Source organism: Paramacrobiotus metropolitanus, unplaced genomic scaffold, assembly GCF_019649055.1.
Source record: "Paramacrobiotus metropolitanus isolate TYO unplaced genomic scaffold, Prichtersi_v1.0 Parri_scaffold0000012, whole genome shotgun sequence".
Taxonomy (NCBI): domain Eukaryota; kingdom Metazoa; phylum Tardigrada; class Eutardigrada; order Parachela; family Macrobiotidae; genus Paramacrobiotus; species Paramacrobiotus metropolitanus.
The window spans coordinates 850,357-871,421 of NW_026570232.1; the positions used below are offsets into that span (position 1 = coordinate 850,357).

General features: G+C 41.0%; 4 protein-coding genes across 11 annotated transcripts; 3 read left to right on the top strand and 1 right to left on the bottom strand.

Moving 5' to 3' along the window:
* The first annotated feature begins 1,038 nt into the window (after positions 1-1,038).
* On the top strand, positions 1,039-2,087 carry LOC129584093 (thioredoxin-2-like). Its single transcript, XM_055476196.1, has 2 exons — positions 1,039-1,461; positions 1,791-2,087. The coding sequence occupies exons 1-2, from the start codon at positions 1,231-1,233 to the stop codon at positions 1,884-1,886; spliced, it is 327 nt and encodes a 108-aa protein (XP_055332171.1). The 5' UTR covers positions 1,039-1,230; the 3' UTR covers positions 1,887-2,087.
* Positions 2,088-2,478: 391 nt separating this feature from the next.
* Positions 2,479-5,505, bottom strand: LOC129583908 (uncharacterized). Its single transcript, XM_055475952.1, has 4 exons — positions 5,238-5,505; positions 4,232-4,697; positions 3,245-3,883; positions 2,479-3,038 (listed from the first exon to the last, which is right to left on the bottom strand). The coding sequence occupies exons 2-4, from the start codon at positions 4,501-4,503 to the stop codon at positions 2,699-2,701; spliced, it is 1,251 nt and encodes a 416-aa protein (XP_055331927.1). The 5' UTR covers positions 4,504-4,697; positions 5,238-5,505; the 3' UTR covers positions 2,479-2,698.
* LOC129583907 (bifunctional heparan sulfate N-deacetylase/N-sulfotransferase-like) lies at positions 5,346-15,974 on the top strand. 8 transcript variants are annotated; one of them, XM_055475944.1, is made up of 12 exons: positions 5,346-5,700; positions 5,776-5,949; positions 10,802-11,635; positions 11,970-12,301; positions 12,463-12,589; positions 12,732-12,850; positions 13,177-13,576; positions 14,079-14,397; positions 14,685-14,859; positions 15,112-15,282; positions 15,410-15,519; positions 15,595-15,974. In XM_055475944.1, the coding sequence occupies exons 3-12, from the start codon at positions 10,912-10,914 to the stop codon at positions 15,812-15,814; spliced, it is 2,697 nt and encodes an 898-aa protein (XP_055331919.1). In that variant the 5' UTR covers positions 5,346-5,700; positions 5,776-5,949; positions 10,802-10,911; the 3' UTR covers positions 15,815-15,974. The 8 variants fall into 8 exon arrangements, with proteins under 8 accessions (XP_055331919.1, XP_055331918.1, XP_055331920.1 ...); XM_055475943.1 differs by having other exon boundaries at positions 5,346-5,622; XM_055475945.1 differs by having other exon boundaries at positions 5,346-5,622; positions 5,805-5,949.
* A 677-nt stretch (positions 15,975-16,651) lies between these two features.
* Positions 16,652-18,815, top strand: LOC129584129 (uncharacterized). Its single transcript, XM_055476240.1, has 4 exons — positions 16,652-17,678; positions 17,842-17,904; positions 18,122-18,238; positions 18,533-18,815. Exons 1-4 carry the CDS (start codon positions 16,674-16,676, stop codon positions 18,665-18,667), a joined length of 1,320 nt encoding a protein of 439 aa, XP_055332215.1. The 5' UTR covers positions 16,652-16,673; the 3' UTR covers positions 18,668-18,815.
* Positions 18,816-21,065: the final 2,250 nt, after the last annotated feature.

Below are 21,065 nucleotides of genomic sequence, written 5' to 3' on the forward strand. Positions count from 1 at the left end.
GAGTCAGCTGCCCACCCGACTCCACCGGGTCCGATGGTGAGTCAGGGCTAGGAGCCAGAGAAAATACAACAAGTGCTAATTAATAGTACTACTCGAAACGCACTTTAAATGCGTTCTGCAAGATACAGAGCCGGGAGTTCTGTAAAACTGAATCTACCAATGGTACAGCGCTGAATCTTATAGAGCGTTACAGAGCAACGAGACCTCGGACTCTAAAAGCGCCCAGTTACCGTTGACCAATTTGGTCAACGATTTATTTACTATTCACAACAATTTTGTGGCCGTTTCCTTTCTGTTTTTCTGGCGATTTTAAGTTTTATTAAGCTGAAGAAATCAGACGACTGGTGAAAAAGCGAAACGCAATTGCACCTAAAGTATTTACGTCGAGGTGGTTTTACCATTCCTCGCGCTGACGACTATGGCGAAGTCGCCTGTTGCCATCGATATAAATTCAAACATGCACAGCCGGAGGCAGCATAAAAACAGTGAACAAAGCAGAACTGGAATGTTGATTCGATAGAAGCAATTAAATTCCCGTTACTTACACCCTCAAATCTTGAAAAATAGGACTTTAGACGAATTAAAAATAGGACTTTAGACGTACAGCGGACTGTGCATCCACATCAAAAAATAAATTTGACATAGCAAGAAATGCGAGTTCTGTATCGTAACGGAGCCAGGAGAGTTCCTTTTAGATACAGAACACTTTAACTCAGTCGTCCAATCAGCGGTAAGGGGGTGGTATCAAAAGTTACAGAACTTCCGGCTCTGTATCTTACAGAACACAATTTAAAGTGCGTTTCGAGTAGTACTAATGTAATTTGCGACCGCACTATACGTACGTGTGGGGTCAATTTTTGGTTTTGCTGTACGCATTAAAACCTTATAATTATCTATAGTACATGCCATTTAACGCGGGATTACCGAATTTACCGTACATCGGTGGTGTACTTATACAGATAAGAATCTGTGCTACCCACGGTGCACGGGTTTACACCGTGCCTAGATTTCTTCGGGTCCAGTCAGTACAGTAGATTTGCCAGCTGCTCGCTGCATCCGCCATCTTCGCACTTTCGCAGACCGCGATAGATTCTGGCATTATTCGCAGTTTTTTCAGCCGCTGATCACCCTCCTTTTCATTGCGCCGATCTTCATTGCTTGTCGCCACGTTACAGTAACCTTTCGAGAATTCTCTTTTTCCTCCGTTATTTCTCCACTCGACCTTTAATCATGCCTAGCCTGAAGGATATCGATTCCAAGGACAGCATGAAGCGTCTGCTGAGCAAGGCTGGTGATGAGCTCGTCATTGCTGAATTCTACGCCACCTGGTGTGGAAGCTGCACGAAGGTGGCTCCCGCCTATGAACAGTTGGCCGAGAAGTACGCGGACAGCGCCCAGTTCGTCAAGGTGGACGTGGACAAGGCCGATGATATCCATCCCGAGTACAAAGTTACTGCCACTGTGAGTAGCGTTCATCGCAAGTTTTGCCAGAAATCCCCTTTTCTGCAACAATAGCATGGCGACCCTCGATCTGTAAATTTTGTACCTTGCTCATGAAATGGTGTCGAAAACATAACAGCATATGTTATAAAAATATTCTACAACAAAATCTCGGTAGTGCAATGCTTATCGGTAATTTTACAGCATTATTTGTTTTGATAAATTCATATTCTTACAAATACCATAATGTGCGTTCTAATGCAAATATGTAGTGAATTGTAAGGGCGGTACGGTATACTTCCGCATTCCCAGTCGCAGGTTGTTGACCTTTCGTTAACTGTTTGTCGTAGCCCACGTTCGTGTTCATCAAAGATGGGAAGGCCATCGACCAGTTCCAGGGATCCAACGCGGGAATGCTGGAAGCGGCCATCCAGAAGCACGTCTAGCGAATAACCTTTATCCTTGATTGCCGACGTCGATTTTTTGTACAGTTTCTTCAAAATTGTGTGTTTTTGTCCCGGTTTGAAGGTTTTATTGTGTATATTTCTGGCAGCCACTTTTTGCCTGTGACCTGCGTTTGTCGTTTTTGCAGCTGTGATTCGAATTTCCGTATTTATGGAGACTTCAATAATAAAGTGAATTACGGATTCGGTGTTTGTTTGGTCACCTTTCATCTACAAAGCTTTACGAAGTAGTGGCAGCATTTTTAGCCCAGTTTCACACTGTACTCTTAATGTAGTTATGTACCGTATGTGTGTGCGGCGTGCGCTATGAAAGCGCTGTTAATATTGGCAAAATGCCACAGAACTGACAGAAGCACGTTTCGAACTTTCTTCGAATTCCAAAAAAAACGCGAATCGTGAGTACTTAAATGAAAGACGTACCATCTAGAGAGCAGACATTAATATTTAATGCTCGTACAGAAGTACTACGAGTATATGAAAGCATGAACGAAATTGTCTGGCACAGCCTCGATCTTTACAGTTGCACGGGTAAAAACAAGCGATGATGATTTCGCAAATTTCCGAATTGTTCTCTTCCCGCCAATAGGTAAATGCGTTTAATGTGTTGCCAACCCGAAACACCCGAACGTTTTACGAGTAAAACAACTTCTTTTCTCGGTATTCTGTGCAGACCATGATGATAATAAAATATAACAATAACAATGATGTAACACAAAACCATGTTAACATCAGAATAATTTACAATAAATAAAACGTCGACACACAACAGTTACCATTAACTGCATCGGGATCCGTCATTTCTTAGACTTAAAAATAATTCCATCGAATGCCGCAAAATTGTATAAAAACGGGCTCAAAACTGGTCCGCCAGCGGACAAACTGGCTTCGGCAAAATAGGAAGATACCACCTGGGAAGGTATGACACGGTTGCCGGAAGACAGCACGACGCTCAAATCACGGTTGATGCGAACAAAGTCCACGGTGCTGGAATAATACAACGGCGCGGCGTGGGAGATTAATACTGGACGAATACGGGCAAAAACGATGTGGTCAGCGTCGCGCTGATACACATTCCAAGCAGTGCCCCCGTCATCCGCCACCGGAGCTTGAAATCCATCCGAGATTACAGAATTCCTGTAGTTAATAACCAAATTAATTTTATCAGTGATTAACAAAGCAGTGGGCTTTAAAAAAACTACATTATTTTAACAATCGAAAAGCGAAACAAAAAATTTCAGTGCCAAATATCAGCAGTATCGTTTCGAAACAATCGAAAGCACACTTTGTTAGAACTGCAATTAAACACAATTAAAAAACTAACACCGGTTCTAACAAGTTACCATATGTCGCTAGGAACGATTTCTTCGATCGCTTCCGTTCCGGCAACATCGTCATCCTTATTGACATCCGCCATTTCCTCAACCTGAACCACCGGAGTTTCTTCGACAGTGGCTGTTTGAATAACAACCGGCTCATCAACGGGATGCTCCGGATTCTGTTGGTGATCGTGGATTTCTTCGATCTTCTCGGCTTCCTCGATCACCGCGTGGGAAATGATCGGCACCGACGGCGTCGGAGCCGGCGGTGCAGTGTGACTGTCCTTGCCCATGGAAGGATGTTTCAGTTTGCCCAGGAATTTCTTGGGGTAGCTCCCCGGGCGGAGGCGCGTACGGCAGACGTGCGGATGTTGGTCGATGTCAGCGTCGTCAAAGTGCCGCGAACACACACGGTGGTGGTTGGCAAATTCCGTCAAATCCAAACGGGAGCACGCGCTGAACCATTTATTATACAAATCCCGCTGTTCTTCCGGGGCTTCCGGTGCCGGTTTCTGGGGGCATTTGAAGAAATGCAGGTTCTCTGCTTTCCGATCGCCAGCGTATTTATTGCAGCCCAGAACGGCGCAGATGCTGCCTTGTTTACTGGCCGCCCGCCGCCGGGAGTCACGCGATAAACCGGATTCTGTTATGGTTGTAAGTGCACTGAAATTATGCAGCTGTAAGTATCACACAAAGAATTCTAAACCGACCGATACATTAATTGTACTTTAAAAGCGGTACATCAAAATATAATAGAAATTCAATACCTCAGACAACAGACTGCAAAAAACAACCAAAAATCAAAAAAGTGTGTGTGTTTCGTTTGACAGCCATAAACGCCAACCGCAGCATATTAACGTAATTTCAAAGAAGTACAGTACAATGTACTTATCTTACTATCTGTACTCTGTAGTGTATACATATGAATTCATCGGCGCTGAAGCCAAATTTTATCACATGAAAATCAAAATTTTGACAAAGTAAGACTTAAGAGAGTTATTTAAAACTTACTCAGAATTTGAATTAATCAGATTCAGCGATGGTCGCGCAGATCGCAGTAAGGTCCCACTTTCACTGAAATCCTCTGGCGTAAAGTGATCCGAACAAATTGCCGACTGCTTTTGAAAGTGATGTATTCCACATAATCGACGAAATTCGTCGCGGGCAACGAGATCGCGTGGGATTGGAAAGAATTTTACATCTTTGTCGAAGGAGTAATGCTTGCATGAAGGGACCACGCAGGGCTTTCCTCGGAATACACCATGCCGTGAGATTTTTGTCATTGCTGCATGTCTTGCGACATAATTTCAGCACCACTCAACTGACTCAAAACATTTAATTTATTTCACAATTTCAAGAAGATAAAGAGTTTGATAATATTTAGGAACTCTTTTTGAATTAATTTAAATTTAAAGCTTTCAAGTTCAATTCAAGAGTTTGTTTGGATCCGTAAATGATATTTTGAATGTGTCCGAACCTTACGAGTGCACAATAATACTGTGCAGAAGTGGCGTCTTACTTGATTTTATTCGTGATTTTACAGCCATTGCACCATCTGTGGACCCTCCAGTTGTTAAGTGACAACGTAACAGAAGCACGCGTGCGGTGGCCCATGCCACAGGCTGTTTTAACGTAAATCTTTGAAAATTGATAACTTTGTTCATTCCTGCATTAAATTTTTATGTATAATCTTGAAAAATGCAGAATAATACACAGGATTAGGCAAAATAAATTCTTTTTTGTTTTTCTTTCAGGGTTATGCACTGTTAGCCTGTACGGCTAGCATAGCCGCCTATGGAGGATTTGTCATAGGCGGCTATGTTAACCGCGGGGGCTCCTAGTGCATTATCCTGAAGAAGAAACAGAGAATCATTTATTTTGTCTAATGCTGTGTATTATTCTGCATTTTCCAAGATTATACATAAAAATTTAATGCAGGAATGAACAAAGTTATCAATTATTGTATTATTGTGCACTCGTAAGACGCCACTTCTGCACAGTATTATTGTGCACTCACCTTACTCGCATCTGTCCGACTCTGTCTCTGATGAGCAAAATACGCGTCCCCCTCGTACTGCAGTCTCCTATAATTGGTGCTGGATGAGCGAAACTGGATCAGCGAAAACTTTTTCGCATTGCAGTTGCATTTCTCGATAAAAGTAAAATTTGTTTGCTAGTTTGCTACCAGTTCCTTTGTGATTCATCCGGATTCAATAAGAAAAGTCGGAAACAAATTCTCACGATAGAAATTCATTTTTTCAAATTATTAGCAGTTATTCAGCCCAAGTTTATCTGGCCCCGTCCATCCTGTGCTCTGGAATTAGTGTACTCGTACAGAAGTACAACTTAATAGTCAAGTGACTCAAGTAATAAGCTGCGCGACGTGAAACTGAACTCCGAAGGTACCACAGCCCGTTGGGATATGTGTTAATATTATTATTGTGTTATAAATGTTATGATGATACTGTATTCCTGTGAATGTAAGTTGGTCGCTGTAAATTACTTGTACTGTTCAGCACATCGTTTCTAGCTTGTATCATGCCACTAAATTACAGGACTTTGACTGGCTGGGCTGATTTTCCAGAGAAGTAGCACCGAAGCGGTGAACTATATCGGAAGAATTTCTCTTTCTGCATATTTTGGCAACTGTTCAGGAGAAACTGCCAGACTGATGAGGAACTGGATGATTATTTGTGAAGGAAGGAGATGTTAACTTGTCTTTAAACGAAGTAGGTAACTAATTTATCGAATGTGAAACTGGTTTTGACTATGATTTTGAACGTTTCGTTTAAATCCTGGTAAATTTAACAGCTCCCATTGTATGCACTTCGATATTTTTGTGCGATAAATAAATTATTAAATTGATAAATTGAAATATTTAATTATTAATTTACCATTCCGTTGGTGCGAGAACATAATATGAATTAACTCAAAGTAGTGGCTTTTTACAGCAGATATTATCTGCTGTAAAAAGTCACCGAGTTAAGTAATTAACAAGCAGTGATGCTGAGTTTGATACCAGTGCAGGAATTATACAGGATTTTTTTGCTCATATTTTTTAACATATTACCACTTGTTCGCATACTTACGAAATAGTGAATAAATCATATCGTACTTATTGTTAGTGGTAATTAACAGATGTATATATTTGGACAAAACAAGAGTTTGATGCCATTTGGAGGGGGCTATTGCAAAATGACTACGTAATTAAGAGGATTGCGATGCCGTACAACTTGCTTAATTAAATAGTATATAATTAATGTTGTCTCAACTCCAGAGCAGATTCCGTGATATTATCATCATATTTTTCGTTCTTTATGTTTGGTTATACTTTCTTTATAATAAAATTAAACTGTAACCACATCAGCTTTTTCTTGATCCTGTTAGTCCAGCAGTAATCCCGTTACGCGTTGTTTGTTCCCAAAATCTTCCATCGGTCAGTGACAGCGGCCACTGCCGGCAGTAATATTCCCGCCACTAGCACTGTGGAATAATTGCGGCCTGGGTATCGCTGCTGGCAGTGTTGGAAATTTGCCGGCCAATCCAAGTAAATTGACGTAAACTTATTCTGAGTTTGTTTGATTAAATCGGATTAGGCACTTTTCTCTGGTGGTATACGAGTATTCCAAGTGGATACTGTGCCCACGTGGGTTTATTGGGGAGTTGTGTTTGCTGTTGGACTGGAAAGTTGATGTTAATAGCTGACAGCGGCCTGCTCGTCCGGATGGTAGCGGATACTGTACTTGCGCGGTAGGGAACGGCATATGAAACAGCTTCAGCCCCTTCGCCTGTTTTTGTCATGCAAAGTTTTTCTTTAATCCATCTTTATTGACGGTTGACTTTGAGTGATTACCTCCCGGTGCCCGCCCACAAAGTAGCAAAAACATTCATTGAAAGCACGGAAAATTTGCCCTTGTGATCCTTTCGTGGTCCGAAAGCTTCTTGGTCCTTTTTTATCATCGGTGGTGCTCTTTGGTCAGTTATTTGTAGTTTGCTTTTTGCCGTTTTTTAAGAGCAGTAATTTTTAATGGTTATCGTAAAAGACTGAGCAGTCCAGAATGTGTCTATATATGTACACGTTGTTGAGCATCAGGATTAGTCTTCCATGGTTGAACTACGTACAACATTTTTTTTATGTAAGCTTGTATGCTTAATTAATGATGCCCATTGTTTCTTCGTGTGTTGCCCTTAATAAAAACGGCTTTACGGTGCATTATTGATTGTTTATGGAGAAAGTTCATCGTAAATTAATTTGGACAATAGCGTGGTCGGATGTCAGAGTGATGGATGAGAATAGCCAGTCGGCGGCGCTCGCGATGACTCCCGTTGGGATTCTTTGACACGCTGCCTACGTGGCTGTGTGGGTAGAAGTTGTCAAAAAGGAAACCTATCGCACTCTCGCACCAAAAGGGAGCGTGATTGAATTTTGAATTTCGCCCAAGCGAATTTTTATCGAATTAAGCCGTGGTATGGAAAATAATGCCCAGCTGATTGCCGCCTTCGGCTTTAGTTGCTGTGGTTATGCCATATACGCTGGTGAAATAGGATAACAACAGCTGAAATTATTCTTTTATTCGCCACATATTTTATATTTTACTCAAATAATTTTTCGTTGTAAATATTTATGCATATTCCTTGCGACTATTTAACAACAGTGTAACGCGATTTGGTAACGGACATTTCCAGAAATCGTGGCCCTAAGCCCCCAGTAACCTTTCTTATACAGCCGTTGGGACAATCCGGCAAATCAGTTTTCTATCAGGTTACGAGTAGGGATTTTTGTTTAAGAGCAGTTGTGTTCGAACAATTGTAAGTGACAAAGTTTTACGGCATGGCGTCAGTCACTTCCGGCTTCGCAGTTTTTAATGCAACGGTTGTTACTTACAATAAGAAATAATAAATTGACGATAAACAACAGTCCTATTCTAAAAAAGTAGCGGTGGTCGCTTACGATTAATCATTTTGCACTGTATTAGTGAATGTATATATTGGAAGAGTTGTGAAATTTCGTAAGATCATTAATGATTCATTCTGGTGGTCATCAGCGGCTGCTATCCGCTCGGAAATGTTGTGAGTTGGCGGGATTATATGGGTCAAAACGTTACTCAACATGTGGGTGGCCGATAAGGTTCGATAGGATTCCGTGCTGTTCAGTGCGGCGTGAAATACGAGTTAAACGCGCCTGTCTAACGATAAAGTCCTTAGCAAGACTTTGACTATTTGTTCAGTGTACGGGCACAAGATTATTTCTAGCGCTGCGCAATTCATCGATAAATATTCAAATATCGTCGTCTGCTGAGAAACGATACTTGTGTTTGTGAAGTTACATCTGTCCTTGTGCACTGTAAACCCTGAAAGAGCAAGCGACTGTATATTGATTTAATTCTCGTTTCTTTGTTTGTTAACTTCTGCAGAAGTTTCTTGGATTTTTCGGGTCGAACAATCGATCTGCTTGCGTCCTTTTTTGAATTGCAGTTTTTGAGTATTTTTTTTATTTGTGCCGGTAAGTGGCCAAACAGCGCTTTTGGGCACGTTTCTGGTTCGTACTTACCATAATCTAATGATTTTTAACAATCAGAATGTGATCGTATTTCTGCTTAAATACTATAATTGACCGGAATTATTCGGCATAATTTTGCGAGGTGTGGGTGGATTGCTCTACTTGATGAAGCAAGAAATAGACAGTAGAGTGGTGTTTACACGACATCCTTATCGGGCTGCTGTAGAGTGCGTATCCATTCCAATCATCTCGTAAACCGCTGAATTTCCGGATGGTACAGTAGGAGATAAATGATGATATAGCACGTAAATATTCCACTGGATATTGCCATTGGAGTGGAGAGTTGGCCATAAATATTAGATTGGGGTTAAATGAACATACGGGAAAAGAGGCGCGCCAGCTGGAGATCGCACTGAGCAAGTTGATTTATTTACCAATGTTTTGGAGTAGATGTAGTAATTCCGACTGGAGCACCGGATGAGCTGAATTACATCTTGCATCTCCATTCGTTTCAGGAACAACGCACTTTAACCCGGCGTTATGCTGTATCGATGCCTTGAGTTGTAAATAAAAAGCTTTTCTGAAATCGAACCCGAGGAGTTTTGTTTATTGTTCCCTTTGACAGTTGGACGATCCTCGTTGGTTAATCGATTTGTCGTCTAAGAGCGCAGCTTGGTGTCAACAGTGAGTTTTTTATAAGATGAATTTTTCAAGGATAAGCCCTTTTAATTTCCACTGGATATAGTGTGATTTTTGCGGTGGAGTATAAACGAATATCGATTGCAAGAATATTTCACACAGTGTGTTGCGCGCGTAACGAATGTAGCCGGCAGTTTATTAACGTTGCTGTATTTTCGCAGAATATTACTTTGATCATTTCCGTTTTTTCCGTTTTCAAAATTACCTCGTCCGTTACCTTAGATTTAGATAGACTGGGGTTCTAATGCAGACTGTTTTCATGACGAAGGGAGAATGCTGTAGTTCGGATTTCTGGTGAATGATGAGAAAGTTCAACAGTCCATTGTGTAGGAAATTTTATGGGCCTTTTTTTAATTGAATGTGCCATTCCTCATCAGGTGCATGAATGGCGGAAGGTGTTTTATGGGGTGTTATAAAGCCTGTTATGGAATGGGTTTGATGCGGTAATGGATGTGTTCGGTTCTTTAAGCATGCATATCAGGTCTAAATTCTGATTGGATTCACTGCTGCGGATTTCCGTTCTTTCCATATCCGCTCAGTCAAGCTCGTCACGACGGGCAATTTCAATCGGGACAGTCACCATGTACCGAATGTCACTGTTTATTTAACGCTGGCCTTTACATACGCCTATCTCATTTTGATTATTCTATGATTTGATCTGGTGGTCGTTTAAACGAAGATGGATTGACATTTTTTCGCTGATGGATTACGGTTTGCGCGTGTATCGATTTAAATGCCTACTGTAGATTTTTTGGAAAAGCTATAACCATTCGTTTTATATTTAACGTTTTATTCACGACTTTCTTAATGTCCTTCGTTGTGCGCGTTATCATTTTTCATTCTGGACTACGAGTACCGATTTGTTTGACTGGCTTCGAATCTTTAATGGTAATTGCTAAAAATTAATATCACACATGATTTTCTCTGTACCATTATTTTTAAGCCTTTAACCTATCTTAGTGAGTCATTTCTCGTTGGTTCAAAACGCGAGTATCAAAAGAATGTTCCTTATGAATCTGCTGCTGAATTCTTAGAATGCGAAATATTTTTACAGGAATTTTTTAAAGTATCCGTAGTATACGTATTGTTAAACCGCAGCATGGAGTTGCTTTAAGAGTAACGTGGTAGAAGTCGTACTCTTGATATTGTGCCGCAATGTAAACGAATGTTTAAGTGCATTTTTAAAGTCTTAGCGTAATCCATGGGTTTTAGTGCTGACGTATTAAGTGGTTGTTCATCCATCAAGCTTAGCGAAAAGTATGAGATTTTTAGCGGTAATCGATATACGCCAATTTTTTCCTACCATCTTCCTGCTGCACTTTAGGAAATTGCTTTTATGCCATACGGATTTTCCTCTAAATTAAGCATTCTCTTCCCCACAGGATGGAATGACTGACCATGACAAGTCTGTGTTAAACACACCCTGTCCGATTAATGTCGGCTGACATGTCGCCGAACGATTCCCTTTTCGCGACATTGTATCTGCACGGTGATGATTCCATGGGAAAAAATGACAGGAAACGGCTACAAATCCGGGAAAATGAAGCCAGCCGTCAGAATGGACCAATCGTGGTTAATGCGCTATCTGCGCGCCGCAGCCCTGTCACGGAGCATCGTGTTGACCTTTATCGTTGGACTGCTGTCACTCTTGCTGCTGGGATGGTGGGTGGCGGTCAAACCCGACGAAATCGCTATGAAAACTACACCAAACGGCCGTGCTGACGATATCGGCGGGCCGGATCCAGTGATTGAACTGCCCCGGCCCGTCAGTGTCACTACGACGTTGCCACGGTTAAAATACGAACCCAAAGTGTTGGTGTTTGCGGAAACGCAGTATTCGCCGCTGGGAAGGGATATTGTGACGGTGTTGGAAGCGGTGCGGAAGAAATTCCGGGTGGAGCTGGGTGGGAAGAATGTGCCGGTGTTGACGTCGGAGGATCGGGGAAAGTTCAGTCTGATTGTTTTTGAAAATGTGGATAAGTATTTTAAAATGGATAAATGGAACCGCGACTTGCTGGATCGGTATTGCCGTGAATATCACGTGGGAATTATCGGATTTCCACCGTTGTTGGAGCACACGCTGATCGGCGCCACGGTGCCCAATATGCAGATGCTCATGCACACCAATGTCCAGCTGCAGGATTATACTGTCAATGTAGCGAGTCCTGTACTGCATCTCACTAAAGGGGGACAAAGTTTAGAAGGCGTTTTACCAGGTTTGCATTTAAGTAAAGCTAAACTCTGTTTGTTGGCAACATTGCTACCAATTACTCTTTTTCGCTGCTCAGCCTCAACGGACATAGTATGATTTATAACTTTATTGCAGATTTGCAATTGTAAAACGCGCTGTTGTGTGTATGACAGGTTCGGTATTATATTGTTTTATTAGTTTAGCATAAATTTGCATTGCGAGGCGTCGAAGTATATAGCCTGATAAATAATTTTTTTCTTGTCTTTTTTTGTTAACAATTTTTTAACATACTTGACATTCATTAGTTACATTGAATTAATTTTTTAACAATAGTTACTATAATAGAAATTTGGTCACAGGAGATGATTGGACGGTTTTCGTTCCAAAGCACGAAACGTATGAGATCGTCGCGTGGGCTCTTCTTTCGTCGCCATTGAATTCGACGCCGAGCGCTAACAGCACGCAGTTGCCGACAGTGGTATTAGATACCGGTAAACTCGACGGAGTGCGCCGCGTGTTCTTCGGGCAGTCGTTGAAGTTTTGGTTGCATAAGATGTTGTTTCTGGATGCGATGGGTTATCTGATCAATGGCGGACACCAGCTGATGCCCTTGACGCGCTACATCCTCATTGATGTGGATGACATTTTCGTGGGACGGAAAGGGACCCGTATGAACATCAGCGATGTTCAGGTAAAAAACTAGGATGTCAAACCGCCGACGCTCGAGACGGTGGACTTCAATTATAAATCCAGCTGTTTGGATTTTAAATGCGATCGTTTAAGTTGTCCACATAACAGTAGATACATAATAATTGTTAGTTGATAGCAAATGTTAAATTTAACCTTGTGCAGGCCATGATTTCGACGATGATGCGATGGAGAAAAACCGTAGCGGGTTTTCGGTTTAATTTAGGATTCTCGGGAAAATACTTTCATGCTGGATTTGAGGAAGAAAATAAGGGGGACGATTTACTGCTAGGTAATGAATTTAACATCAAAATCAAATCTCATCTCTGTTCGCGTGTTTCAGCGAAACAGATGGCATTGACTGTTAGGACTAACATAAATCGTTATTGTCACCGTTGTTATCGTTGTTGTATCGTTGTTTATTGTAATTACAGCTAATGCGTCCAAGTTCTGGTGGTTCTGTCATATGTGGGGACATTCGCAGCCACATCTTTTTAATGCCAGCACCGATGTAATCATTCGGGAAATGCAGCTGAATTATCAGTTTGCGAAGGTAAGAAACCCACATCCTGGAGAAATACGATGATTATGATATTGCAAATCAAATTGAAAAACCTTCGATTAGTACTAACTTTACTGTTACGGTACTAACTTTACTGTTACGGTACTAACTTTACATGGCTAATCTTTTGTGGAATATGGCTTGCAGATATCTAGTTTTCCACATTATAATTTATATACTGGTTCCACTAACAACTGCTGTTTAGATTTTTTTCGCTTTAACTTTGAAGTGCTTACCGTTTTTTGTGTCGGTGTCTATCTATTATCCATTAAAATTACTGTTCGATTCGTGACGTCAGTAGAACGTTTTGGATGTAGGAAAATGGCATTCCAACGAATTCGGGCTACGTTATCTCGCCGCACCATTCTGGCGTGTATCCGGTACATGAGCCACTGTACGATGCCTGGCGGCGCATCTGGAATGCACAAGTGACCAGCACGGAAGAGTATCCCCATTTCAAGCCGATGCACATCCATCGGGGATTTATTTATCGCGACATCCGCGTCCTACCGCGACAGACATGCGGTCTGTACACGCACACCATCTTTCTGGAAAGCTATCCGGGTGGAAAAGAGCGATTAGAACGGAATATCTTGGGTGGCGATCTCTTTATGACCTTCCTTTATAATCCCATCAACATCTATATGACCCACTTGTCTAATTATGCAAATGATCGTTTGGCGCTCTACACCTTCGAAAATCTCTTTCAGTTTATAGGTAATTTGTTTAATCGTTAAGCAGGCTTAATATCAGAAAATACTTATTAGCCGTATCGCTGGTTTCTTGATATTCCGACCAAAAATTTTAGTTACTTGTATTTCCAAAGTCTGGAAGTTTTGTTTCTTTGGTTAAAATTAATTTAAGTCGTTGTTTTTCAAGTCCATTTTTCGATTTGGTTGCTTCTGTTTGTAGCTTTGTTAACACGTTCCCTGAATTTGCATGCTGGTTTCTTTCTATTTGACACGAAACTTTTTAGATTTTGTTTAGTACGATTTTTATTAAAAAGTTACGACATCTTTTGGTTTGGTTTGTTTTTCGGTTCATTTTTTGTGACAGTTGCAGGATCAATGGGCTTAATTTGTTGTTTCGGTTAAGATTGCTTAGAAACTCATTTGCCATTTTCGGTACAATGAGAGGGAAATCAATCTGATGTAAACCATGTCAATTAAGAGATTAAGCATGTTGTTGGCTTTGGCTTAATTTCCGGGCATCACTGTAGGCAAATGGACTAATTTGGAGCTGCGATCCGCACCGCCCCTGGAGATGGCCAAATTGTATTTCCACATGTTTCCGGGTGATGTGGATCCGGTGTGGCACAATCCCTGCGATGACAAACGCCACATGCAGATCTGGGCCAGCAGCAAGTCCTGTGAGCGACTGCCCAAATTCCTCGTGGTCGGTCCACAGAAAACTGGCACCACGGCGCTTTACAGCTTCTTGTCCATGCATCCGGCCATTAGGAGTAATTATCACAATCCTGAGACCTTTGAGGAAGTGCAGTTTTTCAGCGGCAAGAATTACCATAAAGGATTGGACTGGTATGTCGTTATATGGTGTAAAATAATAGTTGTGGTGCTAAAGTTATGATACACTTATTGCCCTTAGGGTTAAAATTAGCTACTCGTTCATTGTAAAATTTACATTTGCATACATTGCATGGATGCAGTAATCTTGACCAGTCATTTCTGCACTGATTGAATATTTTTGAAAGACTTGCGATGGTAGTTTTCGTTCCTTAAAGCGTATTTATGGGTACAGTTGTGAACTGTGATGGTGGTTTCAGCATTTGCTTCGTCGATCGGGAAAACTGTTGTGTTTTGTGCAGGTATATGAACTTCTTTCCCTTGCCGGATAATTCTTCTGCTCAGTATTTGTTCGAGAAAAGTGCCACGTATTTTGACGGTGAATTAGTGCCAGTGCGTGCCTTTTCCCTGATTCCTCGTGCCAGTATTATTGTGATTGTCATCGATCCCGTACGACGAGCCTATTCGTGGTATCAGGTGGGAAAATGTCAAAAATATAGTACTGAATGAAATTTTTTGTACTGGGTTCTGTTGTCTGAAATGTTCATGATTAATCCTAATTGACTGGCAGATTTTTTATACTTGTATGTTTCTACCTTATTTTCGGTCTAGTACCTGATGTTTAATCGTATGTCGAATTGCATTCATTCCAAATGCTTTTTATTTCGAAATCTACTCAAAGTATGAATTCATTTTACTGTCGCTAGCAAGCATTGTCTTTTGGTATAGCACATGCGAGCGCATGGCGATCGCACAGCCCGGCAACACAGTTTCTTGGATGTGATATCGGCGTCTCGGGATTCTCCGTTGCCATTGCGGAATCTGCGTAACCGCTGCTTGAAGCCGGGCGAGTATGCGGTGCATATTGAGAAATGGCTGGATCATTATCCCGCGAATCAGGTAAGGCTAGCGAGAAAAGAGAAGCAGAACGACTAGAAAATGTCGAAGGGAAACCTTTATTTTGATCTGTCCGATTTAGTAGATGCCACGGTTTGGTCGGAGATGCAATTCTTTGCTTTGTTTTTAGTTGCTCATTTTGGATGGTGATGAACTGCGACGCAGTCCCGTGTCGGTGATGCACAAAGTGCAGCGCTTCCTCAAAATTAAGCCTTTCATAGATTATACGGATCTTCTAAGGTTAGTGTTCAACTTTGTTACAACAGTCTTGTGCTGTGTAATATCAAGTTATAAGTGTGTCGTCAATATCTGTAGATACGACGCGAAAAAAGGGTTTTATTGCCAAGTGGTGAATGGAGAGAGTAATCGCTGTTTGGGCCGCAGCAAGGGGCGTCGATACCCGCCCATGGACGCGGAAGCGGAGAAGTTCCTGCAGCATTATTATCAGCCCTACAATGTTGCCTTACATAAAGTGCTGACGAGGCTCAACCAACCGGTTCCTCTTCCTAGATGGTTGCAAGCTGATCTGCACTGATCAGTCGAGTTTTTAATTTTTTATCGTTGATGTTCCTAAGTCGCTTTGCTTGTTGAATTTTAAAAATGGAAAATGGTTTCGATCTAGATGTCCCTGGATGTCTGCAGACGAAAAAGAAAACTTACATTCCAACACGACGCATAGAGATAGAAAATGTACATAGAAAATTGTGTACCCACATCTGCAGATATCTGATGCCATTCACACAAAATCTTTTACGTTAGTAGAGAAAAATAGTCTCTTCAAAAATTGTGCAAGGATGCACTTTTATGTATCTGTATTAGGTAGGTTGCCTTATACTCTTTCAACTCGTATACAATATTTTCTGTTTGGTACTGCAGCGACCTGGCGCAAAAGCCATGAACTAATTTTGTGTGAATTATTTGCAGGTACAAAAACTAACCTTATGAGACGAATAAGAGTGTTTCAGAAAATGTAATTTTGAGAAACTGTCAAATAAAAATGCTTTATAAAATAGTGTATGAATTATTTGAGCAGTATATGCATTCATATTTCATAATAATAAATATTTATTAGAAGCTTGGTTAGCATTCCAAGAACTGTCAGATGTGTTGCATGATTTACGTACTTACAGAGTACATCTTCCGATATTCGGCGGAAGACGATCACGCGCCGCAAGGCTCCTTTATTTGCGAATGAATTATGGAAAGCAAACAGGTTTTGTGGCAAGACAAGGTCAATCCGATACCTCCACTAAAACTGTCCGTGTTTGTACAGTTCGGCACCGCACTGGATTTTTACGATTATGAGCAAGTTTTTTGGAAGGCATTACATTTCACGGATAATAGTTTAGTATAGTTTTGCCATTGTCGAAGAACTTGTGGTTGACGTGTACACGATGGACATCGATGACAAAACAGTACTGGCGGAAGTTGATACATTGAACTTGGATATTCCGTTCGCATTATTCGTTAAATTTTTTTTAGGGTGGAATTGTCAAAAACATCTACAAATTTTTCTCCGCTACCTAATTCCAGTAGTCTGTTTCATCTTGTTTATTATTGATTTTTGTGATTGGGTGTACAATGGTCACGAAAGCACTTACGAAGTCGGCAAGGTGCTGAGTTATCAACAAAGTCCCATAATTTCTTTGTTAAGTTATATGACCAGCCAGATTTCGTATATGACCGCATCGGCTGTGCTTTTTGGATTTATTGCCAAAAGCAGTCACATCCGGTCCGCCCTGTATCAGATGACAAATGCCGGTTATTGTGGCACTGCCCGCCATGGAGTCAACAGCAACAACATCATGGTCAGTGCGCGCATTAAATGGTTGTACTTTGGCTACTTCTCACTGGCTGTGGCAGCGACCATTCACGTGGCGACCTCTCTGGTGTTTTTTTACGACGCGCTGGTGGCCACCCGTGACCAGTTCTGGAAACCGGAACCGTACTTCGTCTGGCATATTCCATCCGGTCTGAATGACCTTTTCCAGCGCATTCCGCTGTTGTTTGCGCGACTGCTGCCGTTTGTTTTCTATGTGCTTTATTATTATCTGGCGACACTGCTGACCAATAGAATTGTCAGTCTCAATGTCAAATTGAACTTGTCCATACTGGGAGTGAAACTGGATTCGGTTTGCTTTGAGAGCAGTTTGTTGTTGCTGCAAGCGGAAGATGAAGAATTGGCCACGATTGTTGGTTCGCTGAGCAGCGGCTTTTCTTTGGTATTAGCGGGAGGGATTTTTGGTAGTTTCCTGCAGATCTGCTCTTCGACGGCACTGTGTTTCGTGTCGAATATGTTTTCCACGCCATGGAGTTATATCCGGCAAGCAATTTTTATTGCCGCTACATTGATTGTGTTGCTGATGTTCTTGCTGTCTGGAGCTCGGTTACACGAAGCGGTAATACAACATGACCTTTGTTCCTAATTAAAAACAATTCCCATTTTTACGAGGAAAAGAAGTATTTAGTCACACAGAAAGGTCAACGGATCTTATTTCTTACGTTCGCTTGTTTTCATGCGACATTAATACTATTGTAATAGCATGACCTTTATAATTACAGGGAAAAGAAGCGAAACGCTTATGGACAGACCTGATTATTTCGCACCAGGACTATCGAAAAAAGGTATATTGCTTTTGTAATTTATGGATAATTATAAGCTCACAGTTTCTTTTCGTGCCGTCATTATGTACAATGTATTTGCTTCGTAAGTAGCTGTTAAGTAGACTATCTTTATAAGCAGAATAAAGTCTGTGCAGGTACTTTAACTACTTTTATCGACGTACTCTGATGTGCTTTTACTTTTTGAAAATCGAAAATTTTTTCTTTTTGTTTCTTCTAGATCTTGCCCAACGTAGACGATGCTAGACTGATGTTCTCCCTCTACAGAATTAGTCAACGAAGTGAATGTTTAACCTTGGCCGATTTCGTACACCTGACGAGAAGCATTGCAGCAACAGTAAGCCAATCTTTCTATTTAAGCAGATGCTTTATAGGCTTGTGTCGTTCAAATCAAACACGGTATTTTTCGGACGCTTAGAACTGACGAGTGACGGCAGAACTATCGCGATCGTCAGTTCTGACCTTTGATGCGACATCGTATTAAAATAAATCTTTAAAATCAGAAATTTGCGCCTTTTTGTTTTTGTTGTTTTACTGAGTGTGTACTCGTTTATATAAATTAGTAAGGCTAGAGTAGTTCACTGCACAGAAACAAGTTTGGATGTTACAACGTATGTGTCCATTCTTGCAGTTTGTCTTCGCATTTATCGGATATCTATGCTTTTTGGTGGAAAGGTCAGAACATTTCCAGACGGATGAAAAATTAACGGATGCTCTGCGGAACAATCTGACACTGGTTCATAACGTCAACGTGACTCATAGTTGACGATAAATTACATACTTATAAACTGACTGATTTAGCTGAAACTCGATCAAGCATGACAGTACAGTATATTGCTTCTGAAATTTATTAACTTGTCATGTTAGCATTAATACTGTGTCTGACGGCACGGTACGTATTAAACTACCAGTATAATTGCAAACCTGTAAATTATAAGTTAAAACTGAAAATGAACAATAAATTTAAGAAAGGGCATTAATTTGGATAATAGCACTTTGAACAAGACTGAGAGGATGTTTTTTTAACAAAACATAAATCGCCTTGCGCTGTAACAGAATAAGCAAACAATCTAGAGATGCATATATATGACGATAACATCATGGTTTTGCCACACACATGTACCGTATGCACATACAACGCGTTCAAAAAAAATATTCTGCTGCTGCTAATTACAGAAGTAATAGAATACGTAGTCGATAGGATTTGATGGCCGGTCACATCAGCTTCCGGATGCGGTTGTGTTGTGGAGACTGGCCAGTTTAGTAGCCATTCGGTACTGTTCGGATCTTTCGATGAGAAAACATAAGTACCCAAGAAAAGTGAAAACAAGCTGCAATTAGAGTACTTCATGTTCATATCGTTATTATCAAATTGTACTATTGTCAGCAATATTTGTTAAAGAATGCTCATATTACCGTAGCGCCTGCTTTTCTCGTCAAATGCACGAATCCGCCCAGCGTTAAGTAATCCACGCGATGTGTTGCTTTGTACAGAAATGTAACAAACTGTGCGTTGTTCCTCCATGAAGCATTCTGCGAAAACCGTACATAAAATTCTTGACCGCATGCTTAGACAGATGCATGTTTAAACCGTCAGGACGAAAACTTACCTGACCAGCACAAGAATCACTGTGCGTGATAATGATTTGCCGCCACAATTTCACCGTCTGTTGCGCCTAAAAGAAAATTACTGAGTTGATAATAATTATTAACGCTCTGAATTTCATAACTACAGGAACGTTAATTTGATTTTAAACCATACAGTGCGGAAAATGCATAATAATTATACTTTGCCCAAGCGCGCATTTATAAATGATTATAATGTACATAGTGGAACGTACTGATTCGTGCAGGGTTATGCCGGTTATTAAGAAGACAAGCAGAATGATACTGGACGCCGTAATGGGCAGCACCAGCCGGACATACGCCAAAGAGCTATTCAACATTTCCGGTACAAATGCTCTAGCCGATAAGGAACAAACGCTGAGGAAGTGGCCCGCCAGTGCGGATGCCAGTGCAATGGAGAATCCGCCGCTCATATTTTCAATCACTTTTGCAAGTTTTTCATCCACCCAAGACAATTTCGGAAAAATTTCATCAAATGTTATGGCTCGCGTTTTGACTTTGTAAACTGATTCGTATAAGACCTGGTTAAACGTTTCTATATAGCTGACCAAAAAGGTCACCGTTACAAAATAGGTTATATAAAAGCCGTAAGGGAATATTCGCGCCAAGAGGACAACCGTGCGCTCAAAAATATCCGATGGTCCATACGGCCAACTCCACAGAAAAAACGATCTGGGCGTATCAAACCGGCCGGCATTGGTGGCATCGCTGACCACCATGACAATGTGCACAGCAGTGTATAACCCACTGCTAAGTGCTAACGAAATACTTCCGTATGACAGCCAGTGTTTCTGGATTTTTTTGGTGGATCTTATGTAAGATTTTTTGCTGGTAAAGAAGCCGGAAATTGTAGCGATTTGTTGGAGGATCAAATCAAAGTCCATGACCTTGATAACAAATCCGAAAGAAATCATAGCGGCGGTGAAATAAGTGATTTCGCTGTCCATGTATATCAGCAGGGCGATAATTTCACTCTCCTGCACTCGCCGATCTTTGTCTCCGTGTACGGCGGCCACCGTGACCCCGTTAATCATCCAGTTACCCACGTCCATGACAAAAAAGAAAAAAAAGAAAAATGGAATAAATAGTCGAATCACTATTGGCAAAGCAACGCATATTCGTACTAACTGCGCCGTGAGTTGGTATACAGAAAGGAAATTATAGGTAGATATTACTTCGACATTCTTTGCCTCGTTTTTCCCCATACTGCACTTTCTTCTTAGAAAATCTTAGATATTCCGGTAAGTTGTCACGTGATAACAGGCAATGAGCAGCAAGCAAAAAATCTTGACGAAGACCATTAAGAAAAGTAAAGGGCATTGGAGTGGCAACGTAACGTGTTTTGTTTGGAGCAAAGCCGAATTCTGCTTAAAAGAACATTTTGATACTGCATTATTAAACATCCGCGTATTAAATCGATATAATTAAGGTGCACTAAGTAAACTGTTTTTAAATGCGGGAAAGCTTCTCGTAAACTCATTATTATTCTGTTTTCTATGTGTTGCGCACAGTGTACTATAAAGGATAACGTGCATTTA